Here is a 13,937-nt window from a genome sequence, read left to right as displayed (position 1 = left end):
AGTTACAACAGCAAAAAAATACATTGGTCTCCTTTTAAAAGTATATTCTTTTTGAGTCTTTGCATGAATTTAGGACTAACGAATTAATGTGATGGTGCCTGCTGTTCATTGTTCTTAGTTTCTACATGAACACACCTAGTGAAACACACTCATCAAAGCTATTTGCCGTAAAGATACCAACAGTGTGAATTGTAAGGGGCTTTATCAGGAAACAGGCAGCTAGATATCCAGCTTGGTAAGGACAGTACAATTGTTTGCGTGCCAAGAAGCACAACTTTATATGCGTAAGGAAATTTTAACAGGAAGATGACATGTATTGCATTTCAACTCATAAATGCAATTTTTTGGTTGTAAAGTGCTCTGAGAGTTCTGGCAGAAGAAGTATGCTTTTGAGTCCCACTCCTGTTCACACTGGAGCCAGTGGGAAGGCCTCCACCGCTGTCAATGAGAGAATGGATTTGTTGGATTGTTCAGTATGTTTTAAAAATGCTGTAGCCCCTCTCAAATTCCTCTGTGTTTGAAAAGCAGTGTGGATGGTCATTCCCTGACAGAAATTACTGAAAAGGTTCATCAGGACTCATTACTCCAACATCTTCCCACCTTACAATATGCCTCAACTGTAACTGTTAGGGTAACTGCCATGCCTTGACCCTCAGCTGTTAGGGTAATTGCCATGCCTGTCTGGCCTTTCCTTGGTCTACTGGGACTACCAAGTAGTGTCCCACTACAGAACTTTGGAGCTAGTAAGTTGAATCAAACTTAATTTATTGTATTATAAAATCTGAGTCTTGGATAAATATCTACTATCAATTTAATTGGTTTGATTGGGGATGTAGATATCTACTGACAGGACTGAGGTACCAAACAGTTATTAGATGAGAGTAAGGTTAGATTCTGACTAGCTTCACTTTTATTTAAAAGGAAATAAGGCAGTCCAGAGAGTGTCAGTTTGGAGAGCTATTCAGTCTCCCAAGCTGTTACCTTTATTACAAATAGCTGAGATTCATCTCATTCATCCCATTTGATGGGATTCATCCCATCAAAACCCATGGAAAGACTGCTGGTGTGTTCTGAGAAAGATGAACTAAACCTTTTTTCAAGCTCTCAAATGAAACAAGACACAATGCATATGATTTCTCTCACCTAACTTCAAGGACTGAATTCAACTGTCAGTTGAATTGTATCAGTATAGACTGTGATTTTTAACACCTTAATGGATTCAAGACATCTACACAGGGCTGCCAGGAACAACAGGGCACATGAGATAGCTATGCCCTTCTGGACTGTCAGTGCCCTTTTGCAGACCAGATGGAATACCCTGGAGCAGCTCAAATGGCAGTAGATTCATATGTGGGCAACTGAATTGAGTCCTAAGCAGTTGCAATGTACATGTGTACATGTAGCTCAGGTGTGCAGGTTAATCTTAATATCAATAGATTTAATATACCAGTAAAACACAGAGAATTATTTGTCTAATCTGAAAGTAAATGCCCACATTTTACCAAATGAATTGCACCTTAAACTCCATTGACGATACTAATCAAATTAACTAAACATGCTGCTGTTCTATAACTCAAGAGTCCGTAACAATAAAAATAGCTAAAGTCTTTGTTTTGTGGTTGGCCGCTGACACTGCGTTGAAGTTTTTGTTTCTCTGCCAGTGTCTCCAGATTGATACATAAGGATTTTCTATCCTCAGAGAACTGTTATGGCTCTCCAGCTCATATAATTTTCTGTATTTCCCCCAAATTGAATAAAGCTGTTTCAGTTTAACCCTAGACTTAGATATCTAAGAGGGAGCTATCAGACTGAAGAGACAGACTTCTTAGTAAGACATCTAAGTTCCCTATGCATCTTGCCTTTTCACTAGCTAACTCGGTTTGATCTTTCTAGTTGTGTCTTGAAAAGCTGTATTTGTATTGTGAAACTTGTACGCACTCTGGAAATTTTAGCCTGCCTGCATAATAAAGAACCCAGTTATCAGCTATTGATTAAAGGTTTCTCAAATTGTAAGGCACTTTCTTGAAGTCCGCCACTGTACAAACTTACATTATGATCTCTCCAGATCTTGTAAAGCAATGGAGGCTGAGAGTGGCTACAATCTGAGTGGAAGCTGTGATCTTGAAGAACTGCCAAGTGCTGCAGTGAAACTTTGATGGCAGCAGTTCCAAAGATGGCAGCCTTCCCTCCAAGTCAGCACCAAAGCAGTTTCCGATGTGCTTCGAAGAGGCACTGCGCTGCTGAGGAAGATAAACCTGACTTGGTGACTTGTGGTCAATTAAAGATCTCACGGAACGTTTCACAAGCAGAAAGACATTAACCTCAGTGTCCTGGCAAGATTATACAATATTGGTAAAAACAAGTCTAGAACATTTTGGCTCTAGTTTTGCATTCCTCACTCTGAGTTGGGTGCCAGGATCTCTCCTGCTGCCCTCTGAATTCAAATGAGTACTACCAACTAAAAGCTGCACCAGATTTGACCCTAGAAACAGTTCCTTTCTAAATGTGCTGTCAGCTGTACATTGGGAAATTCACCAGAAGCAGATGGGCTTTTTCTTCTGGTCTGCTTTTGATGCTGTCAGGTGAGTGGGAGTTATTTGAACTCCAAAGACAGAAGTGGAAATCAAAAAGCAACCTAAATCCCAGGAGATTCTGTCCACATGCAGATGTTTTTAGAGCACTGCAATTAAACAGCCTGTATATGAAAGCATCAATTACAATTGAAAAACAGATTGTTGGCACTTAGCACATTTTGAGAAAAGAGCATTATGAAAATGGGGGAAAAAATTTAGTGTTGCTAAATCATATTTGCTTACTAAATATTGGTACCAGATGAGTTGCCATTTGTTGATAAAAACATTTAAACATGATAAATGTAGAACACTTAAGAGGAGGGAGAAAAAGGGAGGACAAGTTGCTTTATATATGAACAAACAAAAATTTTGAAAATATCTTGAGTATGATATGTAGGGACAAATACTGTCACAATTCAAGGGGTTGGTTGTACTCTGGGGACTCAATACAACAGACAGGCTTGACTGATTAGTTTGGCAAATGAGAATTTTGGGATAACTGCAAAAAGTGTCTGAAATACTAGCGTGAATTTGCACTGAAAGGCACAACTTGTCCCTAAGCTATCTGATAAACACCTTTAGGAATAGTTTTTTCATTATTCCATGGAATATTTTGCCATTCAAAAAACTTTTCAGCCTGACATGAAAGACTATAAAATGAGATCCTTAAACAGAATCCTTGGGAAAGTTAGCTATAGATTGAAAAAGGACTCACTTAACTTCAACAACTCATACAATTTACTTGAGTGAAGTTCATCACATTCAAGTCAAATGTCTGGGATAAGAGCCACCTCTTGAAATGGGGTGGGGGTGGGGTGGGGGAAGGGGAGGGGGGTGAGAAGTTGGCAGGGGGGGAATGGAGAGAGAGGAGGAGAGAGATTCTTTAAGAAGCCACATAAGACAAAGGTGAGGTTAAACAAAGTAGTTCTGATGAGACAGCCTCTCAAAAATGGTGGAAGCCACTACTGACAGATTAGATGAGAAGCCAAGAGGAGCTGGTGTGGATGAGGTAAAAAGAAATAACAATTATTTCCAGAGACTGGGATGGGAAAGATAAGTTTGAATGTCAAGTGAGGAGAATGAGTGTATAACAAGGGGCCAGTGGTAGAGAAAAGTCAAACAGTGGCCCTACCTGGGAATATTCAGAGGAAGGAGATGAGGGAGACACACTGCAAAAATGGCAGCAGCAAATACCTCTGTAATCCCATGTGAAGACAGTCTAAATGACAGCTATCATCTCCTCCTTAACAATTCCTTTCCATGTAAGTGAAATTAAGCCATTATTGCTATATGTTACTGTGATACATGGTCTACAGATCAATCCCAAGCATTGATCGTGCTGAGGACTCAACCTTTTGTTATGATTTTGCATCATGGCATTCTAATTCTTCAATTAAAAACAAACAAACAAACCAAAACAAAACCAAACCAGAAAAAATACATAATGCAAAACATTGTCTTGTTACCTCTTACAAAAAAATTTACCAATATAGTGGAATTTTATAGTATAGGTTGATTTTAGAACTTATCTGCTAGATAGGATGTCACAGAAAGGGCTGGTAGGTAGTTACCCATTTTCAAAACAATCCTGTCTCTGAAGTTGTTTGGCCCTGTTAGACTGCTGAGCACAAATATTGTGTAGCAGCAAAAGCGTAAGTATGTACAGGACTTTACTAGACCTATCCCACTGAGCTGCATATTCTAAACACTAGATGGACCCCTGCATTTTTATGGTCAGAGAAAATGTCAGGAGCTCTCAAAGACAATTGCCAATAGCTTGTTGGGAAAAAAAAAAAATAATCGGGGAGATGCAGGCTGAAATTCCCTCCAGGTAAGAATGGTCCAGAATTCTGTTTCTTGCTTCCAGGATGAGTTCTACAGTCAGTATATTGCTATATAAAACATGACCAAACCACCTTCTCCTTCAGTGGATCTTCTGAAGAGAAGAATTAGGCAAATGTGCAATCAAAGATGCCATCCAGATGCCTAAGTGCAGAAGCAATTATAGTCCTGAATTTTTTTCACTGCAGTGAGTGCCAACCAGCTATGTCACACTTGTCCTGTTTCTAAAATTTCCAGCTTACTGGTTGTGAGGACTTCCATCTCCTCTTCAGTTGCTCATGTTTTTGTCACACTGTGTAATGCCAAGCAGCTCCTCTACTGCCTTTGAAAACTTCAACTCGTACTAATCCTACTAGCAGAGGATTTGTGGGTTAGTGCAGTGCTTTCTTCCTTCTATAAGAAGAGTAAGAAGGGCTGGGGAGAGAGGGGCTGGAACATAAAGCTTTGAGACTCTGAGCTGACTGAATGGCATTGGGGACCTGACTGGTTCACTGCTGTTATTCCTGAATACCAAGAAACTGGCAGATCCATAAAAGAATCTGTCTTTCCAACTCATCCTGCAAAAATGTCCAAAATTAAAAGGTTTGTCTGTCAACAAGCTTCATGAGTTTGTGCACTGCTACTGATGGAATTTTCTAATCTTTGTTTTCTCTTGTAACAATGAACATCACGCTAAGTTTCTTTTCAGATTTGATCACAACTGCAAATACTGATATATTCATCTTGTTCTCCTCCGTATGTAGCCACTGCTCTTGCGTAAAAACTTTGAAATGCAGCTGCTCCATGACAAGTAAAGGATGAGAAAACAGGCATGCATGACTCCTTGACTAGTAAAATTTTCCAAAGACTGGGCCAGAAGCACACAGAAGTCCTGGGGATAGCAGTAAATATACATTCCCTTGGGTACTTGGGAGTTGAGAGAAGGCAAACATCTCCTCTTTTTCCTCTCTCACATAAAAAATTACCCTTAAGGTCTGCATGTTTCTAAATACATTTTATGCTCTGATTTCACTGCAGTAATATGATTCTGTAACTTCATTATGCAAATTCCTCTAATTTAAGAGCGCCTATTATTTGCTCTTCTTTTATCCAGTCATCAACAAAAAAAACCATGACAGTTTTAACCTGTTTAGTTAAAGTGCATTGATAAAAAGAATTTGGTGAGAATATGGATTAAAACAATTTTTTTCATCATGAAATACTGTGGGAGATTTCATATACAAGGCAGCTCTTGACCCTGAATGGGAAAGGAGTGTGAAGCAGACGTGAAAGAGGCATAACGCCCATCTGTCTTTCAGTGTGGCTTCGATAATGACACACAGAATTTCAACAGGCATCTATGTAGAGGGGGTGGCAAGCAGAAAGACTTGTCATGACTGCTGGTGAGTTTTCACAGATAGTCATCCGTGGAGACAAACCAGAGAAATGTGATTAATGAGCTGGAATAACATGATCTTGACGAGTGCTGTAGTTTGTGCTACAATGTTTCTTCACACTGCACACATCTGTCACAAACAGGCTCATGAAATCATTTGCTGTTTGCTTTATCTACAGAAACATTCCTTGTGTGCTGACATCATATAAAATGTGCCAGGGTAAGCAAATAAAACCCTATGGCAAACAGCTTGGTCTAACTGTAACACCTGTCTTCTTGACTTGCTTTGGCCAATTATTTCACAGGGCTAAACTGATAAAAATGCCCATAGCTTGTACGATAAGATCTAACCACCATCTTCACAGTCTAGCCCTTTCACTCAAAGTTAGTCTGAGTCACAGAGATGGCAGAGAGTTCCAGTTTAAAATGTAATATTATGGCAGGATGAGAGAAAACCACTGCTTCCAAATTCAGCAGCACCATCTAGCATGAGAAGTGTCAGTTGAAACCTGCTCTATTCTCCTCCAAGGACCTGTTTTAAGCCACCATAAATGAGAGGATACAGGCCCTTCAGACTGACCCTGACAGAACATAATTAGGTTCTTACTGACTCTACACTTGATCATTGTTCGCCACTTTATGGTTTCACTCATCCTATCAACTTCCCTACCCTGGCTTTTGAGTTCTGCTAGCTCCTTCTGTTTTCTGCCACCCTTCAGCCTTCACAGGGAAAATTCAGGCAGTTACAATTGTCCTCATTGTGCTTATGTTGTCTTTTTCTTTAATTCCTCAGAAGTACTTCTACTTACCTTCAAATTCTAGGCCTCTAACTTAAACGAAAGCTTCCAACTCTTAAAATTTTATGGAAAAATCTTAAAAATTTGCTGTTCTTCTTAAAACATTAACTACTGCAGTAATTTGAGTCTCCATTCCGTAGTAAAATAATTTTCTAGCTCTCATTTCATGGAGGGAAGCTCAAACCCACAACCCCCAGGCTTATAAAAAGAAGACAATAAAAAGAAACAAAATATAGATTATTATTTTTAAAATTAATAACTAAGAAAAGGCTCATGAGTTTGAAAACTTGCGGCTGACAAGACTCCTAAACCCACCTTTCTTCAGCAGTCTTCCTTTCGATTAATTGCTTAAATATTTGATGAGAAAAGCACCGTGTACCCTAGGCAGGCACCATTTTTTACGGTAAATCCCCTAACCTTTTCCAACTGAAAATGAATAATTTGTCCTTTAATGGATTAAGCAGAAAAAAGTCTTCTTTATGAATTTAAACTTTTTACTCTGATTTCTAGAATTAATTCTATATTTGTTTCTGTAATTAATTCTACAATTCTGCTTCAGCCATCCAATCCTCATCCCTCTTGGCACCCACTGTGCAGACCCTCTCACAGAAAGACTGGCTAATATCCAGCGACATCCACACCACCCTTCTACAACGCCAAGCCACCATAAAAAGATTCATAAAATCTGCAGGCCCCTGAACCTTGTTACTCTGCCAGCAAGGAAAAAAACAGTCACAGAAAATGAGATAGTATCAACAAGAAAAATTGGGGAAGAGATGGAAAACAGAAGGAGATGGATTTTGTGACGTTTTAGAGATATCCATGGTTATATATTGAACACCTGGTGATACCAATAATGACAGTACAAAGGGAGCAAGCTGGATTCAAACATGGAATTTGCGTGTTTAAAAAAGTAACTAATCCACAAGAAGTCTTTTCTTACTTGTTGAATGGAATTTAATACACTTAGTATACCTCTATTCACAGTACATCCTCCTCTTGGCAAGATTCTCTAATCTTGCCAATCTTTCCAGGAGATAACACATGCCATCTGGAGGGACTTTTTCTCTTCCCCCCGCCCTCCCATCTGTTATATATTTCTCTTTGATCTCCTCACCCTCACCACTTTATCCTCTGATCATCCCTAGACCTCAAACTCTAGCTGTACAACCATTTTCACTTTGTACAGCCATTTCTATTTGGGTTTTGCCTTGTGATTTTATCACACTACTGAAACTACTAGTCTGCAACAGCCTTAACTGAATCCTTCTTTATCTCTAATTCTAATCCCTTCCTTTCTTTTCTCTTGAAATTCTGAGTAAGCTTCCTCAATTCATTTTAGGACTTCTTCTATCTTATTATATACTCTTTAATCAGGCAGATTGTCTGCATTATGGTCACAAAATAAAAAAAAAAAAAAAAAGTAGGAAGGGAGTTCAAGATTCTACCTGCCCGAGGCAGATCAGTTCTTTCTAGTGTAATTTCTGAACAATAACTATGTAAGCTTTCTTGGAAAGAAGGCCTTAAAAAACAGAAATTCCACATTTTCTCCACAAAACTCAATTCCAGTGCTTTGCTATATTTACATTTTAAAATATCACTCCCTTTATATTTAAAAAGATCTTCGTAGCAACAGTCCTAAAGTTCCCCAGCAGCATGTTGAGACTTTTCCTTCTTGAGCTACCCCAGTGAACACAGAGAAGTTACCCTCTTCTTTCTGCAAACCTTTACATGTCTGAATACTCTTATCTTGTCCCTTTTCTGTCTTCCTTTGTTTTAGACTAAACAATTTCAGACCTTTCAAGTTTAGCTTTACAGCATATTGCTAAATCTCTAATGATTTTGTAGTCTTGTGGATTCTTTCCAATCGATTAATGTATTTTCTGAAGCAGAACATAAAAATCTAGGCATAGAATTCCAACAGAGACCTTACCAGCAGTCAGGAAAGAGGAACATGAAGAGTTGGTTGGGTTTTAGGTTGGTTTTTTTTGTTTATTTGTTTGGGTTTTTTGCTAAGATACACAAACGTTCTATGTGTTTCAACAAGGGGAGGAGGCTTTGGTGGTTTTGGTGTGTTTTTTCCCCCTCAAAGTACAGGCTGATGGTCTTATAAGCTTGAAAACTTGTATATGGAATTGTATTGAACCAGTCAGTCCCTGCCTCTTTACTGGATTGCTCATTACTTGTCCCAAAGCGCAGAACTTTGCACTTGTCCTTACTGAATTGCATCTTATTTACAGGATTTTTTTTTTTAATTTTAAATTTTAAATTCTTTTATTCTTTTGTCTTGCAGTCAGCTGCAGTTATAATAAGAACAGTTTTGGACTCAAGATATGCTCCTGTGGAAATGCCTAACATAATTTCAGGAAGACTTTGAAGGACTGATGACTTTTTGGACAACAGAATTCCAAGAAGTTATACATTATGAAGTTTCACCCAGACTTTAATTTCACTGTTTGCTCACAAAAGTATTATCAAAGACAGTATAAAAAATATTAGTAATGTCAGTATGTATTTATATGACAGCCACAGCTTTTACTGAGTCTCAATCCCTATTATTCTGTTATAGATGAAATTAGGTTTGTGAGATGTGGTACATTCTTAATCATAAATTCTTTTAATTATTACTTTATGATCTTCTGGAGGCTTATAAGGTGACTTTATTTTCAGTCTACTGTGAACTGCACTTCTAGGTTGCTTCTGACAATTCATTAAGAGCACCCTAAGGTGAAACACACTGGGGCAAGCCATGTGGAATACATCTAAAAATGCCTCTTTCCTTTTAACGAATTCCTTTAAAATTCATTCCTCTTTCTTGAGCGCACTGTATCCTTTTTGCATGTGGCAGGATCTTGGATACATATATTCACAGGGACACATCAGCTAGGATGAAGTTATTTGAGATTCTAGGCAGCTTTTCAACAGGAAAGCAGAGTATGGAGCAGAGAGAAGCAAAAACCCATTTATGCTTATATGTTTTCCTTCGATTCACTGTAGCCATTTATTACAAGAATAAGGAGTCTCTATGACTCATGATCATTTCCATGCGACTGTTGGTTCCACAAATTCGGATCACACACAAATCTATCAGCTAAAGCAGATGCAGTGTGGGTCTGGCAACATGTCTTGCCTGAAGAACCCACAAAAGCATGGTTTGAATTGAAGGCAATTTCTCTTTTCTTTCAGATAGCCCCACACATACTGAACTGACAGCAGCTGGTGTCACTGTATCTCTTTGGAGAGCTAACAGGAGGTAAGGAACAGTACAGCAGTATTTTTATAGAACTACAGACTCGGGTATCCTGCTGGGCACTGACTTGGCCTTAGGTCTGCCTAGTCCACCTAACCGCTCACCAGCTAGCTGAGCTTGCACGTTGCAGCCTCAGACCTGGTAGCTCTTGCCAAATGGCCCTTCACACAATGTTTGTGTCCTGTTAATGGCATGGCCTGGGAGCCCCTACAGGTGGGCTGCAAAGCAGGAAATCTGCATATGACAGTGGGTTTCATATTTTTTGTCTTTTTGCTTCTGCATAAAACTAAGGCTTCTAAAATTCTATGTAAGAAAACTGAATCTTCCAGAGTAGATAGGGTATTTACCTGCAACAACACCAAAACATCAAAGCCAAGTCCCTGCTCTTGACCATAAAGAGCAGAAGATTGAATCTGCGTCTTCTACAGCTCAGAAAAAAAAACCTTGAAATTTTGGTTCTTGGATCTTGCGGAGGGGAAAAACAAATGGACAAAAGGGTCTATACTTTCCCTCTTTCATTTTCTATTCTTCCCTCTTCAAACACACATTTTGACCCGATCTGCCCTTGTCTCCTTATACACATCCTCACACGTAAAACAGCACTTCCAAACTCAAGTTGTCTTGCTTTGTTCCAATGGATTCCCTTCATTTTTATGACCAGTATTTTCTAATAAAAAAAATGTGGTGTTTTGGGCTTTTTTTGTTCCCAAACACCTGCTCAAATATACACTTGCCTTTTCACTGCAGGCCTTATATTTAACAAAAAAGTTTGAGGTACAATTCCGCCTTCTACAGCTAGAAAAATGCCTGTTAAGACTGTGACAGAATTTAAAGCATATGCTTTCTAGGCCAGTTCTGTTATTAACGGTCTGAATTTCCTCCCCTAAAACATACCAACACAAACTGTTCTTTTGGCTAGAAACAGAGAAGAACAGAGCAGGCTGTGGCATTTCCTTCAAATCATCCTGTCTCTGTGCCAAAAAGCCTACCTTTTCTCTCTTGCATCAAATGCAAGGAGTTCAGAGTAGCTGTATGTCATCTTAGAGGAGAACAAGTTCTTGATTTTTAGATTTGTTTTCAGTATACTTTGGAATTTTATCTTGAACACATTTTTGGACTCATTAATGCTTCCAAAAGTTATTTATTGGCATCAGTTTGAGCAGAACACAGAGAAGAAAAATGACCCCTGCTTACAGACTACTGTTAGAGGATGGGAGAAAGAGAAAGAAATTGTCTTAAAAGTGTATTGCTAAGGCATAGCTTGCCTGGCTAATGAAGGCAGCCAAGAAAGTTTTCACTTTGTTTGATCTGATGTGTCTGTGAAAGTCTTATTTCTCCCCCCACCTCTTCTTTTCTTCTGCAGTTTCCAGTCTTGAAAACAAACTGACAGATGTTCTCTTGGATCAGCTTGTGAGACTTGCAATGTCAGGAGTGCAAACAGACTTTAGCTGTTTAGTTCAGGAAATGAGATGCAGACAATCTGATAAATAAACAGTGTTTATTACTCCAGTTTAAAGTGTGCTTTCTATTTCTTTTCAAAATACTCCTACAAGGAACTGAGGATGAATATTAAACATGTGGTCCTAATTTAGAGACCTCAATGGCGAGGGCAGAGTGGTCTTTAACTTACACAATTTGTACAGTGAGGTTATAACAGAAGTGAATGTTTCTGAATTTTAACCGTATTAAAGAAACAACAACAAGAAATTTGAATTACATATAAATTCACGCCAAATAAACTTACAAGACCTATGAATACACAGACATGAATTAGAATAATAGGATTTAGGACAGTGTGTGAATTAGAATACTTTGTGATTTAAATTGAGAGACAGAGAGAATTAAATCAGCTGATATGTAATTACCAAGTTTGGACTAGAACAAGACAGAGTGGAAAATAGTCTTATACTCAAGCAAATAAGTATGTATTTTAATGGTTATGGGGTCATAAATTTAGATTTACGTATCATTCAAACAGCACTTCCTTTACCAGCATCATATAGATCTCCAGTGCAGCACTAAGACATCATTTCACTATTAATCCTGTGTAGTGTCATGTGCCACCCTACTTCTCTGTCATGGCTACGTGGACTACACAGCACAGAAGAGATTAGCATCCATGGCTCCAATGACACATATGCAGTCAGGCAGAAGTAGGAAGAGCAGGGGACCATAAAAGTGCCCTGCACGTACACCAGGAGATGCAAACAAGCAGGCAAACTGGACAACTACACTAAAAGCCAACAAGGACTTTTTTTTCCTATTGTGAGAAAGGAAAGAAGAGTGTTTAGAATGCAGTAGGTGAGTTTTAGAGCTAACTCCTGATATTCTCTTAAGGTCATGGTGACTACATGCTTCAGTGTCCTTTGGGACTTGCATAAAATCACAGTTTGGCCCTCGAGAGAGAAGACAGATACCCACTGAGTCACCAGTAACATTTTCTACATTGCTTTGGATTTGTCTTGAGGCACCTCCCTTCCAGCTATGCAGTAAGCATCATTTCCAACAGACGGAGGTGATTCAGAATCCATGAAACGGTCATTTTTCCATGTTCTGGAGAACTATTACTGAATGTGTTATCATTTAAAAAACTTTTCGTGGGAATTTGAATAAATTCAAATTCTAGTGAAAGGTGTTCAACAAGTAGCACTGAGCCATGAAACCTTACCCAGTACTTGGTGTGACTTCCATTTTTTTCTAGCCTTACTCTCTGCATCCTCACACTCATCCTAGATTGCAGACTCTCTAGTTGCTGTATTTATCTGTCCATATTCACCCTGTTTTCCTATATCCTGTTTCAAGTCTCCAAGCGTGACTACAGAAAGAGATAACTAATAGGAACAGGAATACAACTATTAAAGATGCTATAGTCTAACAAGAGTATCTCAGACTGTTATTTGTAATTTGAAACATTTCCCCTAGCCTCTTCCTTGTAACTGTCATCATAAATAATGAATGACATTATTTTACCTACACACGGAGCTCTTGTTTCTTTCTGATTCATGTTTCAGATCTTTTTATTAGTCTCCTGTTTCCTTAAAGGGCAAGTTTATATCAAAACCACACCATTTTTTGTATTTTAGATCTCGCTCTATAAAAATTTAGGAAATCTTACCTTTTCAAAAAGTGGCAAGATGTGTTCTACAGCAAAATTTTACAGTTTTCTCCTCACAAGACATGCAGTGTCTTTAGCTATCACATATACCTTTGCCATGAGACTGCAGCTGTTTGAACAATCCAGTCTTGGACCAACTCTGCCCCTGTAGCAGAGGAAACAACAAAACACTAACTGTAGCAGGAGATTCTGGGTGCTGCCTACTGCATTCAAGAGGTTCTTAATTAGAAGACAGCATCATCAATTTTCTGTTCTTATGACCTATAGCCAGATGCAGCTGATCAGTAAATTGTGCCTACTTAAACCTGGCTCACTTTCTCATCAGGAGAAAGCTTGAGGGAGTACCTTCCAGGATTGCATGAGTTTTATCCCTTGCACAAAAAACAGGGAAGGGGGAACTGCAGGCAGAAGTCAAGGTTGGAAGTGTCATACACAGCAAGATTTACCAAGTTTGGTTTAGTTTCTGCGTGAGCTATGTCAGAGGTCTTTCTCCTGAAGTCAGCTTAACTTTTCTGGAAGCCAGCTCAACCCATACCTAGATTAATTAAATTGAAAGTTATGACTAGTCGCTCCCTTGGAGCGAATTGAGTGGTTTTTTTTGATAAAGACAGCATGCGTGGGCAAGGTTTAGTCTTCATGCTGTGAAGACCGTGTGGGTGACTAGTTAGCAGAGTTCCACAGATGCTGTGTTCCACCCAAGCTTGCTACTGAATACTTTGTGATGAATGACAGATTTAAAAAAGCCCAATCCCTCAAGAATTAAGGCTTTGCCAACACATTTTTACTATCCTAGAGAAGCTACCAAATATTTTGTTGAGGTACACGATGGTGGGAAGCCCAGCAGATCCCCTTTGGCTGTTTGGAAAGTGTCTCGTGCAACTTGCTGTAATGCCACGTCCGAGGGGTACATTCAGCTCCATGTGTCCCTGCTTCGTCACCTGCAAAAAGGGATCCATGACCAAGCACCATGGTGTTTCATACCACC

The 13,937-nt window shown here is 39.0% G+C and overlaps 1 protein-coding gene across 3 annotated transcripts in view; it reads left to right on the top strand.

The window, feature by feature from the left end:
* SH3TC1 (SH3 domain and tetratricopeptide repeats 1) overlaps window positions 1–11,346 on the top strand; it is a 59,997-nt gene extending 48,651 nt beyond the window's left edge. For 2 of the 3 annotated variants that reach the window (XR_003556919.2, XR_008745769.1), the window contains 2 exons: window positions 8,881–9,840; window positions 11,201–11,346. Coding sequence is in view for 1 of the 3 variants with exons in the window: in XM_027794754.2 (XP_027650555.2) it covers window positions 8,881–8,964 (84 nt within the window). In the remaining 2 variants the exon portion in view is untranslated. Of the gene's footprint in view, window positions 1–8,880 lie in introns of all 3 variants that reach the window. The other variant, XM_027794754.2, reaches the window with a different exon arrangement.
* Window positions 11,347–13,937: the final 2,591 nt, after the last annotated feature.

Source organism: Falco peregrinus, chromosome 2, assembly GCF_023634155.1.
Source record: "Falco peregrinus isolate bFalPer1 chromosome 2, bFalPer1.pri, whole genome shotgun sequence".
NCBI classification, from domain to species: Eukaryota; Metazoa; Chordata; class Aves; order Falconiformes; family Falconidae; genus Falco; species Falco peregrinus.
The sequence above is the reverse complement of the archived record's forward strand: the minus strand, read 5'-3'. Positions and strand labels throughout refer to the sequence as shown.